The 18,070-nt window shown below is 41.9% G+C and overlaps 1 protein-coding gene across 1 annotated transcript in view; it reads right to left on the bottom strand.

Annotated features, from left to right (window-relative positions):
• The window catches only part of LONP2 (lon peptidase 2, peroxisomal), a 37,277-nt gene extending 21,994 nt beyond the window's left edge, over positions 1-15,283 (bottom strand). Inside the window, 8 exon segments of the mRNA XM_036390189.1 lie at positions 3,290-3,431; positions 8,954-9,212; positions 10,459-10,553; positions 10,750-10,910; positions 11,696-11,818; positions 13,120-13,251; positions 13,919-14,153; positions 15,018-15,283. Coding sequence (XP_036246082.1) covers positions 3,290-3,431; positions 8,954-9,212; positions 10,459-10,553; positions 10,750-10,910; positions 11,696-11,818; positions 13,120-13,251; positions 13,919-14,153; positions 15,018-15,250 — 1,380 coding nt within the window. The 5' untranslated portion in view covers positions 15,251-15,283.
• Between the last annotated feature and the right edge of the window lie 2,787 nt (positions 15,284-18,070).

Here is an 18,070-nt window from a genome sequence, read left to right as displayed (position 1 = left end):
CATACAAATAGTCACTATCAGGCACTTGGATCCATTTCTGTTTTCTTCTGGTTTTAACAGAGGTCATCTAAATTTAGACTAAAATATTCCTTTGTTAATGAACAGTAACTGGAAATAGGAAGACATTCTGTCTTGCTGAAGCAACAGCTCTGCAGAAGCATTAGAACTAAACACATATCCAGCAATTAGAAAGCACCAAGCTTTGCTCCCAAGCTCACAGGGATGGCAGTTTTCTTCCTGAATATGCCCTGTTGTGGACAGCAAGAATTTAACACACCTACACACTAAGGAATAAAGGATGTGCCTTTCATACTTAATGGTGGCACTTAGCACACAAGCAGCAGTGTGAACAGCAGATGCAGCAGTTAGGTGACCACTGCCTACTGTTTGCTCTCCAGCATAACCCCCACCTCTGCTCCCTCCAGATGGACCTTCCAACCACAGAAACCACGAGAAGCAGATGAAAATGAGGCTATAATGTCCAGCCATGAGACATCTGTCCATTAGAAGAGGTAAAGCACCTGCTTCGGGATGTTTAGCCAGCAGCAGAGAGATAGAAAGATCTCACAGGGGAGCAGCCCAGCCATGGTTAATAGAGCAATTACTTCTCCAGATGCAACTAATGGGCAATTAGCAGGGCTTACATAAACCCTGCAGCCCAGGCAGGCAGTGGGAAGTGAATCTTATGAGGCTTAGCTGGAAAAATTCATGACAGGAGCAGAGCTGAATATCCCTGAGAATGTGGTTTTAAGAGATGGAAAACAGGAACATCTCAAAGCAGCAACAAAGTACCAGAATTCCAACACAACCAATAAACAGGTATTAATTAAATTTGTTTGCCTTCACAAATGACACAATAGAAAACCACAATTGTTCTCCACTGAAGGGCAGGGAATGAAAAAAAATTATAAAACCCAGTAAAGGTTGAATAAAATTACCAATATTAATCTACAGATCTAGATTCACGATTGGAACACTCTTTCCAAGGAATTCCAAATCATTGTGTCTGCATAGCAAACAACAGCCAGCTAAATAGAAAAAATTGATTTTCAGGTATTTTTATCCATTCATTGACTAGAATTAGGACAGCTTAGTTCAAGTACCTAAAAGACAAATGACAGGAGAGGTATCAGCAAACTTAGAAACAGAGAGCATTACACTTTCAGCAAACTGTAAATAAAATCCCTCAGAGGAATAGCACAAGGAATAATGTATTTCTTACACTTCTCTGCTTGTTTTCTTTGCACTTTGAGGCCCTTCATGCACCCTAAAAAAGTGTACTACACTCTTGGTAAATGCACAGGTAAAGGACCATAACTGTCATTTTTCAAAGCTAAAGAAGTGAAGCCATGCTATTTGCTAGCACATTTAAATTACTACTAGTTCATGTTAACATGCAAAGATCAAAACAGAGCTCTCAAACCACAGCCTGTTCATACACTGATTTTCAAAGAACTCGTTGGCCTTGTCAAAACAGTAATTTTCCACTATCTAGCAGGAAGAAAATAATGACGTTTGTAGGAAGTCAATTGACACTTCATTTGCAGAATGTCATACAGCATCCAGATGAGCTCATGACACCTTAATTTAAGTAGCATTTTTCATATTTAAATCACTGCATTAAGCACTGTCAGTCAAGAGAGTCATTAGAATGACTCGGTAGGCAAATACAATCAGAACCACTTTCACCCCCACCTGCTAAAGCTACCATACCTCAGGTGTGACAACTGAGATGCTTCTAGGATTATGCCCTAAGTCACTTCTGTGACAGCCAGCCAGGCTAGCTCAGATAATGTGGGTATTCTTTACTAATGCCTCTCCCTTTGACTGAAACAGGTACAGCACCATGCCAGAAGCAGTGCAGCTGCAACAGTGGGAACATGGCAGCCCCTAGGGCAGAGAGAACACAAAAGAGAAGGCAGGGTGTAAAACTACAGCAGTACAAGGAATCTCTAAGCATGCACAATCCTAAAACCAGCACTGTGCATTAGTGCTGCATCTGCCCTGGCACTCCCAACAATTCAGCCTGGGCCAGCCCCGCTGTGCCAGCACCTCCCTCATTCTCTCCTGTGCCATCCGTGCTGGCACAGGAACATGGACACAGCCTTCTTCTGCCCAGGGAAGGGCAATGCTTTGTCTCTCCCCCACACCTGAGGACATGCTCCTGCCTCTCTCCAAAGCAAAGAGAATGTTTTATTCTAGCAAACTGCTAGAACAAAAGCACTGAATATGCACAAATCAGTGGAAAAGGGAATTGTAATGGGATATCACGTCACACTCCAGAAATGGAAATTGGGATGAAGGTTCTGACAACTCCTTACTGCTGTCTGCAATGATGCATGAAGCTTGCAAGGCACAGGTCTCAATTTATCTTCCTTGTGATCACTCCAGTTTTGGCCTCCTGAAAGCCCAACTAACCTAATTAATAATACCTCAACACTTGATGAGATTTACAAAATATTCCAACAGTATCTCATTCACCAAAGTCATCAACTGAATCTCCAGAATGTTGTGTCTTTAAGCAAATCAACTTTGACAACTCTAAAACCTTCATGATAAAATAACTGTAATATCTGCTTCAAAATTAGAGCAATTCATATCTGAGTGCCAGAAGTTCAGAAAAATGCACTCATGGAAAACCTGACTCTCATGGAAAGCTAACACTCATCACACCATAATCAGCCAAACACTCATCACCATAATCAGTCAAGGAGTGGGAATCTGTGACTTACATGAAAAATCCAAGTTCAGAAAGTTAACTGCAACACAAATTAAAGAAATGCTCCTAAGAGAACATGCATCTAGTCCGTATTATGCACTGGGTAAACTGCTTAGCTCCAATATAAGCTGGTACCATCAAGAGCTTCAAAAATACATTTAAGTTGTTCCAAGAAAGAAAGGGAAAACTTGAGGAGGTCTGGTTACTGTCTAGATCCTCTACAGTTCTTAGCTAACAACATTGATCATTAAAAACCAATGTCTTGAAGTCCCCAAATAAGTGATGTTCAGGACTTGAACACTATTTAAATACAGAAAACACCCCAAAATCTTTCCTTGGGTTCAAGTACAGCTCACTGAGATTTCTGTTACTTAGCCACTGTGTAACAGCATCTGCACTGTGCCCAAGGAACTGACAGGAACCCCCCATGTCAGAACTCAGCAGCTGATATTGGAATATCAGAACAGAGCTGGCACTCTCAGACCTTCTTTTGTACAGTGAATCTTCTGAGTCCAGTTTAATTCTTTTAAAACTCAAATGAAACAATGCTTGCAGTTTGACACCTCTTACCTCAAGCAAGGCTGCTGCAGGATCCCCCTGCAAGCTCTTTGCCAGTTTATCCACCTCATCCAAGAGGAAAACAGGATTGTTCACCCCGACAGTCTTCAGCCCATTGATGATCCTGCCAGGCATGCTGCCCACGTAGGTGCGCCTGGGAAGGAAAGGGGATGGGGAAACGGGGGTGACACAGGCAACAGGAGCAGCAACACCAAAGATATCACTAATAAAACTCCAGGCAAAATAGGAGAACAAAGAGCACTTCAATAATTCTTGCTTTTTTTGCAAAAATTTGTGGAATACTTGATAAAAATATGGAATATACAACCGAGCTAATACAAGCAATTGTAACAGCAGATGAAAATTTGAGTTCCATGGTGAACTAGCTGGTCTGCAAAGATAATAATTTACATTAAAGTGTATCCAAACTTTATAGCTTGTGGACATCTTTACATCTTCCAGTACCAGCATCCTTGTACTGTAAGAACAAGCAGAAGCAGATTTGGAAACCTCATTAATAAAAACATTTTCATAATTACAGTGCTGGGATTTTGTCATCACAACAGAGTTCACACAGCAGGTTACAAAAGAGAGCAAAATTCCAATTATGCTGAACTGTCAATGTCCCCTTGACAGCATGGTTTAATAAACACCCACCAAAAAGAACAGTATTTACTGTCATTTCAATATAAAGTGAAAAGCTGAACACTGCAATGAAACAAAAAATGACGAATTTGAATTTATTTAGCAAATCAGTAAAACCTTTTTTCCATAACACACACAGAGCAGAACTACATTTTACAGATGTATACAACCCCTGTTTGCTGCATTTATCACACTCATTCCTGCTTGTGCCATAACTACTCAAAGCACTATAATTAAGAGCATGAAATTCTAAGAAGAAAGAGATACACTAAGTGCTGAATTACATATCTAGCTCATGACCCACAAAGCAGACAAGCAGAACAGGCCTGCTTTGCCACAGGATCTGGTTCACTACTGTCCAAAATAAACAGGATGACATTTACAAACATGAAACCAAAAATACCATGGGACTAATTTCAAAAAATACTAGAGATGACTTTAAATATATAAAAAGCCCCCAAAAACCAACAAAACAGAACCCAAACCACACAGCAATGGTGTCGGTTCCATGTAACATTCAACCACTGAGGAAACAAATTGCAGTAAATAAAATTTAATTTTAACTTAATTCTAGATCTGACAAAAAAGAAAAGGTTTTAAGATCTTCTAAACAGCCAGCAATGCAGGAGAAATTCAGTTTGCCTGTTAGGACCTTCCTGAAGCAGCTGCTAAAGACTGAAGCAGCTGGCAGGCAACAGTTGCTCCCTTCAGTGCTTTGGTGCAGTGTCAGTGTGCAGAAGGGAGTGGATTGCTCCCAGGAGCCTGAGCTGTGGAACGTTCATTACAGATCAGCACTCTGCACGGGCAGCTCTGCCTCCTCCTCCTCCTCCATCTGCCCACCCACAGCCCTGCCAGGACAGGGAAAGCAGCCCATAGAGTGCATTCAGAAAATGAGGAGACTCAGTCAGAGCTGCAGTTCACACAAGTGAATCACTTACCAGTGTAAATAAATGTGTCAGTGTAGCAGTTTGGGCATTCCTTTGGTTTTGGGGGATTTGGGTTTTTTTCAGTTACGGGTTTGGGTTCTTTTCTTTTTGTGGTTTTGGCTTTTGTTTGGTGGTGGTAGTTTTGTTCTCCTCTGGGTTGTTGTTACCACAAAGTACTCCCTGCACTTGAGAATAATTTTATATGCTTCAGAGACAATGCAGCCCAACTGTTTCATTATTTTGATTAAGGTAACACAATTAGGTAAACATCAAACATTCTTTGCTCTTGCTTGCTACATTATTCTCAAGTGCATGCTTTAAAACACTACACTTTTTTAATGCATGTTTGTGATTTTAGATACACAGTTTTACTTGGTCCTTTTGAATCCCATGAAGATTTGAGCTATCCATGTTCCACTGAGTTTTAAGAAAGAGGCTGGTTTATAAACCAAATGAAGGCAAACAGATGCAATAGTCTAAATCTGTAGTACCTCTTCATTTACTAGACATGGACCAATACATATTTTATTATAGTAATAATCAAATGCTTGAGATCTCCAAAGTTATTAGGGGAGCACACCTCAACAAAAGAATCCTTGGTAAAGCAGGCCCTACATATAAAACCAGCCAGAATATATTAAAATTACAAGCAGATATGGCCATCTACCTGTCTGGCTGTTAACCTTTGCCTTGTAAGGTGTGAAACTAAATGCTAATGTTTAGGAACACTTTCACTGAATGTGATGTTGATTTCATTTTTTTTGCTAGGGTTGAAAGGAGGTTAAACAATATCCCACATTGCTTTGCTCATTTTTTGATGCAGTTTCTTTCCCTGCATTAAACCCAGAGGACAGTCAGCTTTCCCCACTCAAAACAGGAAGCACAGAGCAGGGTTCCTACTTACCTCACTTAAAAAAAACAACCCCCCCTTGAGAGCTCCAGGCAGAAGTCTGCAACTTAGTAATCTTTTTATATAGAGTGAAAAAGTACCTTTAAACAAAACACTAGAGTGGTATAGTATGTCATCAGGCACTGTGTATCCTAGAAAATGCAGGAAAAACAGCTGGGAAATCCAGCCTTCTTGGTTCTTCAAAAGTAAACTGGGAAAGCCTACGGAACAGAACCCTTAAAGCAGTGGTAGATTTATTGAAAGAAATAAACTGGACTCACTTTCTTCACAGTGATCTCAAGACAAATACTTTAAAATATTTTAACTGCAGGGCTAGAAAAGGATAACAAAGGTAACACCACTGTTTCTGAAAGTCCTTGCACAAGGTCACAGCCTTTTTGGTTTTTTGGGGTTTTTTTTTTGTGCAAGGCCAGAGATTGCATCCACTCAAGGGCTTTACAAATCTCTGCTTTGTACTTGTCTAACAGAGCTCCTTCCTCTCCTGGGTGAAGCTGTTTGAAGTTTGTTTCTCCCTGGTGCAACAAGGCCTGTGCAGGAAGTTCTGCCAGCACAGCTGTCCTGGTGAGGAATCCACCTCTGCTCCAACAGCTGCACCTGAACAAGGCAAAGGCCTAAGGCAGAAGTGAACTGTCCAAGCTTCTGAAACTGCAAAGCAGGGGTAATACAGGAGGGGTGCTTCACATGAAGGTGAGAAAGCAGAGCTTCACACTTACCTCACCAGCACCACTATAAATAAATGGCACAATTACATCTTTCCTTTTCAGAAATAGAAAAACACACAACAGAGTGTGATTTCCTGTGATACAAAATATCAATACCGAGGAGATTTGAAAAGCAGCTTGGAAAAAAGTTCTAAGTCATTCTTCAGAGTGGTTTGTGGAGTTTTTTTCTTTTTATCTTTCTTTTTAAATACAAGTAAATGACAGATGTAACCCAACACACTTTAACACATGGTATAGATGAGAGGAAAATGCAGACAACAGCTGAAAGATGTCTGATCAAGGAGTTCTGCTTTGGTACCAAGAGGATGATTTCATTTTGGGAATGCAGAGCAATGCCTGCCACTCTTTACTAAATCAGTGGAGGATTCCCAAGCTGGATCCCACAGGATGCCCAGTGAAATGGCCAAACCTGGGCAGCTCCAACTGCCACATTTACACATCAGGTGGGACAGCACAGTTACTGAGACAGCACAGCCCAGCCTGCTGCTCTCCCAGAGCCTGGTCTGCTCAATCTCTCAGTCTGCACCTTTCACCAAAGTGGCCAAGTGAAAGCTATTTCAGGCACTGTTTGCTTGCAAGTCAAGCTGAAACAGTTCCTTTTGAATGTTCTAGTACATTTGGTACATTTTTCTACACGTTCAGTACATCAGTAGGCACATACAGTACTGTTCCCCTGCAATGTTAATGGAATCCTTAACTTAAGCCCCAAAGCCTAATAAAGAGCTTTTAGGAGAAAAACAATCTCAAGTGTTCCAAGGTGTAATATTAGAAAATCAGCCTGCTTGACAGTGAAACTCAGAAAGCAACAGTCTGTGTCTCCTGCACTTCCAGACCACCTCCCTCTGACTGCCACCAGACTGCCAACGTGCATTCACCTGACTGGGAGTAACTTGAAGGATTTATTCACACAAAAGGACACTACAGAGCTCTACAGAAAAGCTGTAGTTCTAATCAGATTAAATCTTATTCTGAGAAAGAGGAAAACTAACCAAAGCAGAATTTAAAATCCAGTATGCAACAGGTGGATTTGATTTTAGCTACAAAAAACTGGAAAAAGCAGTTGGCTACAAAGGACTCCTGGTACCAACTGCTCTGAAGTTCATTTTTAAACTATACACTTGCTTGTTGACAGTAACCACACAATATTCTTGCTAATTCTAGATTACATTTTCCTTTGCTGGTGAAAAATAAAATCTCTTAGCAAATATTTCCCATTGGCTAATTTCATACACTTTTAAATATGAAATTAGCCTCTGAATTAATAACTTAATAATGCGCTCAAAAATGTGTGACAGCCACAAACATCTGAATTAAAAAGCTTTTTAGAGGCTCTCTCATATGACTCTCCCTGTCTTTACTCTTTATGAGGTCTAAGCACAAGATGGGAAATTTGACTTTTGTTTATAATGTCAAGCTCAAGATGTGGTTTCCCTGTTACAGAGGATTGAGTCCTGCTCTGCTCTGGAAAAGTTACTTTCCATAATGCTGAGTATTTCACAGCCTCTAGTGGCTTCACTTCGAATAGCACATGTTGTTGAGTCACATTTTAAGTTGTTTTTAGGACATTCTATTTTAGGTGTACCCTACTGAGAGTAGCTGCATAGCCACTGGGCAAAATTAACTGTTAGATGGCATAAAAAAAAAAACTGACAGGTTTTAATTCACAGTATTCACCTGCTGCTGTAAGGAGAAATTTTATTCAATAGCATGAGTTAAAAAAGAAAACCTGACTAAAATTCATTATTCCAGATTTTCTACACTGCATGCAATAAGCAAAGTAAGTGTAATGGAAACAAAAATGCTGCACTGATGCTTGGCAGTTATCTATCACTATTGCCCATTCATTATGCTTCCAGGTGCAAGGATTGAGAATGGACTAATACAGATTTAAAATACTGAATAGTAGATACATAAAGAGCCCAACATCAGAAACAGTCCTAAGGAATGTCATCCCAAAAAATCTCCTTTGAAACCTGCCAGCTTAGGTGTTCTTGCATAAATACCCTTTTGAAACAGGGAAACAGTGCTCAAACAAGTCCATTGCTATCCTCTAGCAACCTTCATGTATCACTCCAAGTTTCCTCTTGTATTTTAGCAGCAAACATGGTTATGAAAGAATGTATTGCTACCACAGGTTACACTGGATAATTAAATCTTTACATCTCTCTTAAAAAGCAGAAAAATCAAGAGTTTAATGTAAACTTTCTACAGAATTTTACTTCAAAGTGCTAAAAAAACTGAAGATGAAATCCATTCCCTATGAAAATAGAAGGCAGCAGCAGGAGGAAAGAATTAAAGGCTGTACCACAGCACTAAACATCCATTCCCATTAAAATTCTCTCCCAAGGAAGACCACTGAATACCAAGGAATATCAATAAAAACTTACCATTTCTCTGTATTGGCTGAACAGTGAAAGCAATCAATACATTCTGCAAAGAAAAAACTGCAATTAGGAAAAGAAGAAGTAATTACCTGTGGCCTCGAATATCAGACTGATCACAGACTCCTCCTAAAGCAATTCTGTGGAATTCTCGACCCAAAGTCTTTGCAATTGATCTTCCAACACTGGTTTTACCAACTCCTGGGGGCCCCACAAAACAAAGAATGGGGCCCTTGAGGTTGTTTTTAAGCTGTCGCACAGCCAAGTACTCCAACACTCTCTTCTTCAACTTCTCCATGGCATAATGGTCATTGTCCAGAACGATGCGAGCTGCGCGGATCTCCAGGCGATCTGGGATGGACACAGACAGGGATCAATCACAACATCTGCCCTGCAAATGCAAACAACTGATCCTACAGCAGCAACAGATCCCTTCAGCAGGGCAGTCCCCATTCACACATAGCACAGACAGTGCTTCTCTAAAACAAGGTATTAAAGTTCTCTTTGATCTCCTTCTTGGCTAGATGGATTATATACTGAAAATGACACAGTGCTGATAATTATTTCAGCCTTGGATGTCATTATCATGATTTTCTATTTCTGTATTCATGTGTGTTTTTATTCACTCTTGCTACAGAGTTCAAAGCAGCAATCACATGGGTCACACTCACAAACTTTGCTTAAAGTAAAAACACCACACTTCACATGACACAGCTTAATTTTAAAAGATCAAAGAGCAATTTCCACCAAAAAAACATTCTGCTAGGACATGGCTGTCAACAAACATTTTACTCATTTGGGGATTCTTTGAATAATACTGCAAAGTAAATGTAGGCAGATCTTTCTACAATTTCATGATTAAAGACAATATTTAAAAATTTGTAAACAGCCAGGGCTCTATTTCAAACCAGCAACAATTCATCACTACAAGTGCCACCAGAAGGGTAGAGACGGACATGCAAGTGGGCTAAGTCCACCTTGTGCAAAGTAATTTTGCCCATTTAACCTACTTGTGCTGGTCAGGAGAGTTGGTTTCCTACTCTTCCCTCACTCTCCATTTTTGCACACTGTATCTGTATTAACAGTATCACCCTCTACCCACAACTCCAAAAACTACAGTACAAAGCAGATATAGACTCAGTTTTTCTACTGCACCCCAAGATGTAATTATTAAAATTAACTACAGTTGTGCTTTTTTATCCTTTTGTTTCTTACCACACTTGCTTAAGATAAACCAGAATCTTCTTCAGAAAGACCAATGTTACAGAAATTCCCAAAGGGGTTTTTTGTCTGACATATAAAAAAAAATTAGATGCTCATTTATTTGATACATACTGGCACAAATTGTAATTAGAAACACCTTCATTTTTTAATGAAACTATTCTTAACACTTCTTAAATCTACATTCTTAGATATCCAACTGAGCTACACAGGCTATTCAGTTAGACTTCTTAAAACTGAAGTGTAATGGTTTACCTGGCTTACAGTAACTTACCCACAATGTTTTTACAAGACTGAACCAATTCACAGTTTACATGATAGTTACTTGTCCTAAAACATTTGTGCACAAGAATCACCACTAAGAGGAGGGTTTCACCTTTTGTACTCTTGTTCCACGGCAATTCTACCATCAGCTCCAAGTAATTTCTTGTCAAAGCATATTCTGGCATTGACTGAGGCATCTTCTTTAATCTGGAAATGTAAGTTCAGAATTCAAAAGGCCAACAAGAAATTAAATGCAAAGGAAGCCTCTACTGCACCGCAAGGCAGCAATCGCTGCCTGAGGTTTAAAATCATTTCAAAAAAACAACCAACACATATTAAACAGGAGAAGGTCTGCAAGATTTGTTTAAATTTTAAAAGAAACCACCATTTAAAAGCCTCCTACCTTTTTATTTCTTTAAGACAAACTTTAAGAGCTTGTTCAGACATACTGGATGTTCTAATCTTTTTTTCTAGCATGACAACATCATCATGATCTTCTTCTTCCTCCTCATCTTCTGTAATGCTTCCGTGGCTGATTCTTCTATTAGGACGAATAGCTACAACCTGTGCAATGGAAACAGAGCCACAGAATTGCACCAGGTCTTGGGTTTTAAATAAGCTGTGGACTTTGCCTTTGAATGAAAATCATGGCAAAAACAGGTAAGGTGCACAGAAGAATTCAGAACTCGAGAAAGTTTCAACTCCAGAAATTAACTTCAATAAGTGTTATTGGTGCTACTTTAAAAAGTTACAGTTCTTTATATATTTTTTAAGTAAGTTTATTGTATAGCCTAAACTCTAAAACAACACAAAACAGGAACAAAACTGAAAGGAGCTATTTGTGATATTTCAAGCACTGCAGCCCATCATATTAAGCAGAAAAATGGGTAAATCTCTCTTATCTTTTTCATTTCTCAATGACTTTCCAGTTACTAAACTATTTAAGTGCAGTTAGATGCAGCAAAAGTGAACAAGCTCCATTTTACAACACCCATTCTTTATCTGTAGTTCAAAAGCTGGCACTCATCTGCAATGCCATCAGTAAACAATACACCTTTCACTGCACAGGCCAGAACTCACTGGGTGCATACCATGAACTCAGGAATCTGCACATTCATTTAATGTCACAAAGTGCTCAGAATGAAATAAAAATTAAATTTAAAAAACATTAAAATAAAGCCTAGGCAGTTTTAAACAAATATTTTGTATTTTGTGTATCTACACAGCCAAAGTTGCCAGCTATGGCTACATATTAAAAACACACAGATTAAAATCATGCATTCATCAGCCTGTTTAAAAAGTGCATCTTATTTAGAATGTTTAAGTATTCCACATTTAAAGCTGCATACCCTTTTATCATCATCCTGTTTGGACTTTCTTGTTTTCTGAAGCAGCTTCAGGCCTTCAATCTGTCTAACAAGCAATGGTATGGTCATCTTGAACCGTTCTTCCAGCCTAACAGCATCTAAAATCTGAGAGCAGGGAGTTGTAAGCAGCCAAGTTCACAGTGATGAATCCTCTCTCTGGGGAAGGGAACATGGAGGTACTGCTACTGTCTTTTGACCAGAGGTACAGAATAGGTGGATTTAGGAAAACAGGTAGCAAAAAAAGCAAGGAGAATGCAGTACACAAAATCTAGGCCTTAAGGGTATGGATGCCTGAACTACAAACCACTTCAAACTAGAGAAAATTCTTTTACTCTGTCTCGTTTGAAAACATCTTAATATTTCAGTTGCATTTTCTGTAGCAAGCATCTATCACTGTTCTATTTTTCAATTACTGGGCCTCAGCAAAGAGATGGCCCTGTTAAAAAAGTTACAGCATCATCTCCTTGGGTAACCCAGGGGAAAAAAAATCACCTTGTGCCTTAAGGTTTTCGTTCAGAGATTTATTTTGTCTTTTTAATATTTTGTACACAATTTCATTTTCATATTAAATGAAGTTAATGTGTGGAAATGGGTAGAATTCTACTCCTCTGTATTTCCACAGCTTCCACCAGCTGCTCTTTTCTTTAGAACTCCTAAAAATGAAAAAGTGACACACCAATACCTAACGTACCTTCCTCCAGCAGGATATTCAGCTACAGTACACACCTTCCCTTCACATTATACTGCATTAATTTCTACTTGTGGTGCTTTGAAAGAACCTAACACACACTCAATTCCAGGTGCAGCATAAGCAGTTAGAGAAGAAAAGGAACAACTTCCAAAACACAGCAAGCAAATACAGAAATCAGATGAATAAGCACCAAGCCATAAAGATCATTTTTGCACAGATTTACTTTGACATTTGATAGAAATTTAACCACTGTCTAAGTTTAAAGAAACCCAGACTTCAAGATGTTTTTAAAAATACTTAAATCTAATACTAAAAGTATTTTAATTCTGAAGTTATTAGTATTAAGACACGTATAATGATCAGTCAGCTGGGATAAATATGCAAAGTTTCAACACAACCTGAAGAAAGATTTTTCATATTTACTATGAGAAGCCCATGCTCTACTTATTTGAGTTTAATAAAGTGAACCATTTCCAAGATTTCCCAACTAGATCTATTTACCTTGGGTGAGTTCTGCCACATGCATATAAACACTTTAAACCAGACCATCAAACCATTTTGCAAGCATTCATGCTCAGCTGTAACACAAATCCCTGCTGGCATAATGTTATCACTGTACAGTCACAAGTGTAAGCAACTCCAAAATGACCCAAAGTGAGTGACTCTGAAAGGCAGCACACCTAACCAGCAGTGAAAGAGCTGAAGAAGACGATACCTGCAGCTTCTCTTGGTTGGTAGTTCGGATGATAGAGGTCAGGATATCTGGCAGAGCTTCCCTGGGCAGATTGTCCAGGAGGCGCCGGAGCTTTGCCACCGCAGGCACGGACATATCCAGCATCTCAACCAGCTACAACACACAAGGAACAACACTGACAGCTGCTGGGCCCCTTTGGGGATGAGCTCAGTGCCTCTCTGATCTGAACATGATTGTGTCTTTCAGTTTGAAGCATGTCCAGGTAGTTTGCCAAAATGCTACTGAAATAAGTTCACAGATGAGGCACTAAGTCAGCACAGAGCACCAAGACTTTGAGCTTTCTGCTTGTTTCAGAAGTTCAAAAGTATCATTATTGTTTGCAGCATTTTTTCAATATTTTCATCTCCTCTTTCCCCCACATACCCAGATTAAAAACTTCCCCATGACTGTTTTTCAATACATCCTTATCTACTGTTTTTCAATATATCCTATTGGATATAAGTTCTTATATCTCTGTAAAAATTGATCAAATCTTTTACTAGAATGTATCTATAGTATTGCTATATATGAAACACCAACTTATAGCACCAGCACAAGCAGTTGCACAAGATTCAGCTGCAATGAGCTGAGTAGACACCCTGGAACTTGGCATAGAAACCTTAAACTGTAACAGTAACATTTATTTTGTAGCACAAATACTGAAACTCTACTAGTTGCTGAAAAATATAGGAACTGGAGAAACAGAAGGGCAGATAGAAAACAAGTAAAGAGCCTAAGTATACCCACAGGTTATGTGACACACAAGAATAAAACAAATTACCTGTACTGCATACTTGTAGAATTGTTCTGACAGCTCTCCAAGCTCCTCCTCAGATTTATGGCCATTAGTGAACTGCTCCAGTCGATCTAACTGCTGCACCTCAGCAATGGGATAAGGCTTCTCCTTCAGCAGCTGCAGGATCTGGAACCGGCACAGGCCTGTCACCAGCAACGTGTAATGGGGCTTGGGCCAGTTGCTACCAACCACCTGAACTGCCAGGGCAGCAGTGCCAATCCTAAAACCAGATCAAATCTTGTATTATCTGCCACTTTCCACAGAACATTTTGTGTGCTCCCTACCAGCTGTAAGTTGCAAGACCCTGATGGGTCATAGTTCCTATTGTGAAATGTAATCAAATTATTCAATTCCCTTTGTAACACAGATTACAAAACCAAACCCCTAAAACCTGAACACAAATGAGTTAACTGAAAAACTAAGAAAAGTACTGTAATATCAGTTATGCAATTTAGAAACATATGTCATTTTTTCATAATGGATCTGGCTGTGGACAGGCACACTGACACTTCTGCTGAAGCAATATGCACTGGGAAATGGGAGTGTCTGTAAATGACAGTTCTTCCCAGCCTTGAACTGAATCAATATTTTAGATCACCGGACCTAGTGAAGCAGATTTACAACAGAAGTTATTTTCTTGCAACATCTGACTAAGTCCACTGATACGATAAAGTTCGGAAATAAAGTTCGGAAAGCAAGGGTTATATCATGTTAGTTTCACCAGACAGAAATACAGTTGTTTTTATTTTATGTGAACTAAGCCAATATCCGTGTTACCTATTAGGTGAAAAATCCTATGGTTAACAGCTGCGACAGCCCTAGAGCTGCGTTCTTTCGTCTTATTTAGCTCGGCCACCTCAGCCTCTTTTTAAACTTCCCCTCCGGCCAGCCCGTCCCCGGCCCCTGGCCCGCTGGGTCGGTTGTGAGACCGGGTTTCGGGGAGGGCAGAGGCGTTTCCCGGGGCCGGCGGAGCGGGGCGGCCCCGCGGGGGGAGCCCACGGCGAGCCCCAGCCGGGGAGGCCCGGCCGGGCTCCGGGGGGCCCGCAGGCCGCGAGGGCGGCAGGAGAGCCGGGCCGAGCCGCACCTGTGCAGGTTGGGCAGGTCGTCGCAGTCGGACGTGGGGTCGCTGGTGTTGGGGATGACGCCGATGATGGTGCTCCGCAGCGAGGTGCCCTTCAGCAGCCGGCTGCGCACCAGCTGCATGTTGCGCGGCGAGTCCACGCTGGTGCGCATGGTGGAGCCGGGCAGGAGCACGCTCTCGTGCGTGAGCAGCAGCGGCAGCCGGGTCGGGATCTGGATAGCGCTGCCCGCCGCCATGGCTGCTCGCCACCCTCGTCCCGCCCGCGCCCCTCACGCCGGCCCCGCCGCCATGGCAGCCCGGCCCCTCACGCGCCGCGGCCCCGCCCCCTACGGGCGCCGGCAGGGACCGGCCTCGCGCGCCCCGCCCGCTGCGCCCCCTGGTGGCGGCGGCCGCGCTGCTCCCGGCCCGGTCCCGGCCCCGACCCCGGCCCCGAGTCGCCCCCATCAGTCCTGAATCGGGCCCGCCGCTCCCGAGGCGCTCCCGCTGCTCCTACTGCCGCTCCCGGGGCCTCTCGGGTCCGATCTCCTTGCAAACAGCGAGCCGAGCAGGTGCCCTTCAGTCCCGCCGAGGCCGCTGGGCCGCCGGCAGGTGTCAGGCTGGCACTGACAATGGGTGTGGGCTGAGCGCTCTGAGGAGTGCTAGGGGCTCCGACATTGGAGAGGGAGCGTGTGACAAATCCTCTGTTAAGTGGGACTGCTACGAGCTGAAATCCCCTTTTTTGTTGGTTTTTACACAACTGTGCTCTCCTGCATCCGCGCTCCGGGTCGAAGGGCTCAGCATCCTGGTTCAGAGCCCCAGAATCGTTCGGGCTGGAAGGAGCTCTGGAGATCACCCAGTCCCAGCCCCTGCCAAGGCAGGGTCACCTGGCGCAGGTGGCACAGGAACGCCCCCGGTGGGTTTGAAATGTCTCCAGAGGAGGACACCCCTGGCTCTGCCCTCCATGGGAAGCAGCTGTTCCTCCTGCTGAGGAGGCGCAGGTAGCGCAGGAGTCCTTCCACGTGTTCCTGAGTGCCCCGAATGGGAGGTAGGAGCTGCAGGACCCCACATCTCCCTGCGGGTCCCCAGGGCAGCGAGATGTAAAGCCCATCTGGTGCTCCCCGTTCCCAGCCTGGCTGCCTGCTGAGGCCTCGCTCACACCCGGGAATTCCACTGCCATAGTGGAATTCAGCAGCCCTGCAGGCACCAGCCAGCCCACAGCTCACTGGGACAGTGAGCTAAAACAGCCCAGGTGAAAGGGCTCCAAGCACTGAGGCCCTATGGAGAGTTCAGACAAAAATGTGGGGTTTAGAAACTTTCTTTTTTAATTTTTTTCCCCCGTTAGTAAATGAGGTGCAATATCAAAATTGCATAATGCAGTGAACTAGGTTGGCCAATCTCTTGTTAATCACTGCCTTGCATGATTCCTGCTGAACAAAGGTAATCCTGTACAGAGGGGAAATCACAGTAGCAGCAAACTGACTATTTGAAATGCAAAAGGATTGCTGCAGTTAAAACCTTGCTTAATCATGGGGTTTATTAAAACCTTCATCTTTTGGTTTACTGGAAAATGCACGGTAATAGGATATATGGAAATACCACCAGTATATTTAAATGCAAGAAGTTATTACAGCTGAGAAAAATATCTTCTAAAGCTACCACCTCAGGTACCTTAGAAAGAAGCTGGAATTTAATGTACTATTCAACATGACATTTAGAAAACATTAATATAAAAGGGCACATAACACATGTGGAAAGTGTTTTGTGAATTTCCCAATGTTAAATATAATTACTCTGTAAACATATGTTCAACACTTACAAATGTTTAAGCATCTCTAACTGTATTTGTTTGGAATATGAACACAAACTAAACCTAAAGGTTAAATATTTGCTCATCATGTTTATTGAGTAATTTTCTCAGTTTGAGTATTTTGATTAAAAAGAATCTACAAATGGCATCGTGTTTATTCTGCAGACTACCATTTTCTACTTCCTTCAGAGATGACTGGTATCTGTTGTCATTAACAATACTTTCTTAATTAATTCTGGAGCTATATCAAGAACTCTCAATTATTATAATTAATCCTAAATTCCTTTCAGTTTCTCCTGAGCAACTCTTAATGCCCAGGGCTGTGTTTTACTGTCTGTACTAAGCAATACTACAGGGTCACATCCTGATTATGATGTCGAGATAGTACTGGATCCCCCAAATTGTATTTTGCTTAAATACAAATAGATCACATTTGAGCAACAACCTTTCAGAACGTTTTTCTAGACTAGCTGAACATTTCATGACACCTGGAGAAGCAGTGTAGCAGTAAGTATTAAGATATGCCTTCAGCTTGGGGAATATAAGATTAAAAGGGACAATTGCCACAGGGTCTGACCTCCTCTAACTCTCACCAGCAACTTCTGCATCAAGTCCCTGGTTTTTGACTTCCACTGTATCTCAAAGGCATTCAGCCTTGGTTATGAGTGACTGCAAGAGAGCACCTGCCACCTCTATGGGTGTGCTGTTCAGTAGTTGATTACCTGGTTAAAATTTGCACCTTGCAAATTTTACTTGTACTCTTGGCTTCCAGAGACTGCCTTCTGTTGTATCCAACAGACTGAAGAGTTGCCTCCTATAATAAATATCATTCCTCAGTGACCACAACCAGTGCTCCATGATTGAGTCATGGCTTAACTTCGAGCTTCTCTTTCTCAGTTTTTAAATAAAGTCTCATCCTCCTTAAAATGTGGGTAGCCTATAACTGCAGTTATCATCTTGCAAATGTTATATAAATGTCATATAATACCCTCTTAGTGTTTGCATTCAATGTTCCCTGCCTGTGAAATCCTGTGTGAAGGTTGTTTGGCTACAGCCCCATTTCACAGAGCTCAGGTGGTCCTGCTTTGGTCTGGGTGCAGCACAAGCCTGGCTGAAGGAGATGGGTGTCAGTGCAATGGGGTAGAGACAGGGATCACTCTAGCAGATGGTGTAGGGCACCTGTGCTCCCCAGTTCATAAATCTGTGTCCTGCAGGGTCCCCTGCTTCCTCTCTCTGAAGCTGGACTGACACAACAGCTGGAGCCCACAGA

Source organism: Molothrus ater, chromosome 12, assembly GCF_012460135.2.
Source record: "Molothrus ater isolate BHLD 08-10-18 breed brown headed cowbird chromosome 12, BPBGC_Mater_1.1, whole genome shotgun sequence".
NCBI classification, from domain to species: Eukaryota; Metazoa; Chordata; class Aves; order Passeriformes; family Icteridae; genus Molothrus; species Molothrus ater.
This window is presented reverse-complemented; position numbering and strand designations above follow the sequence as displayed.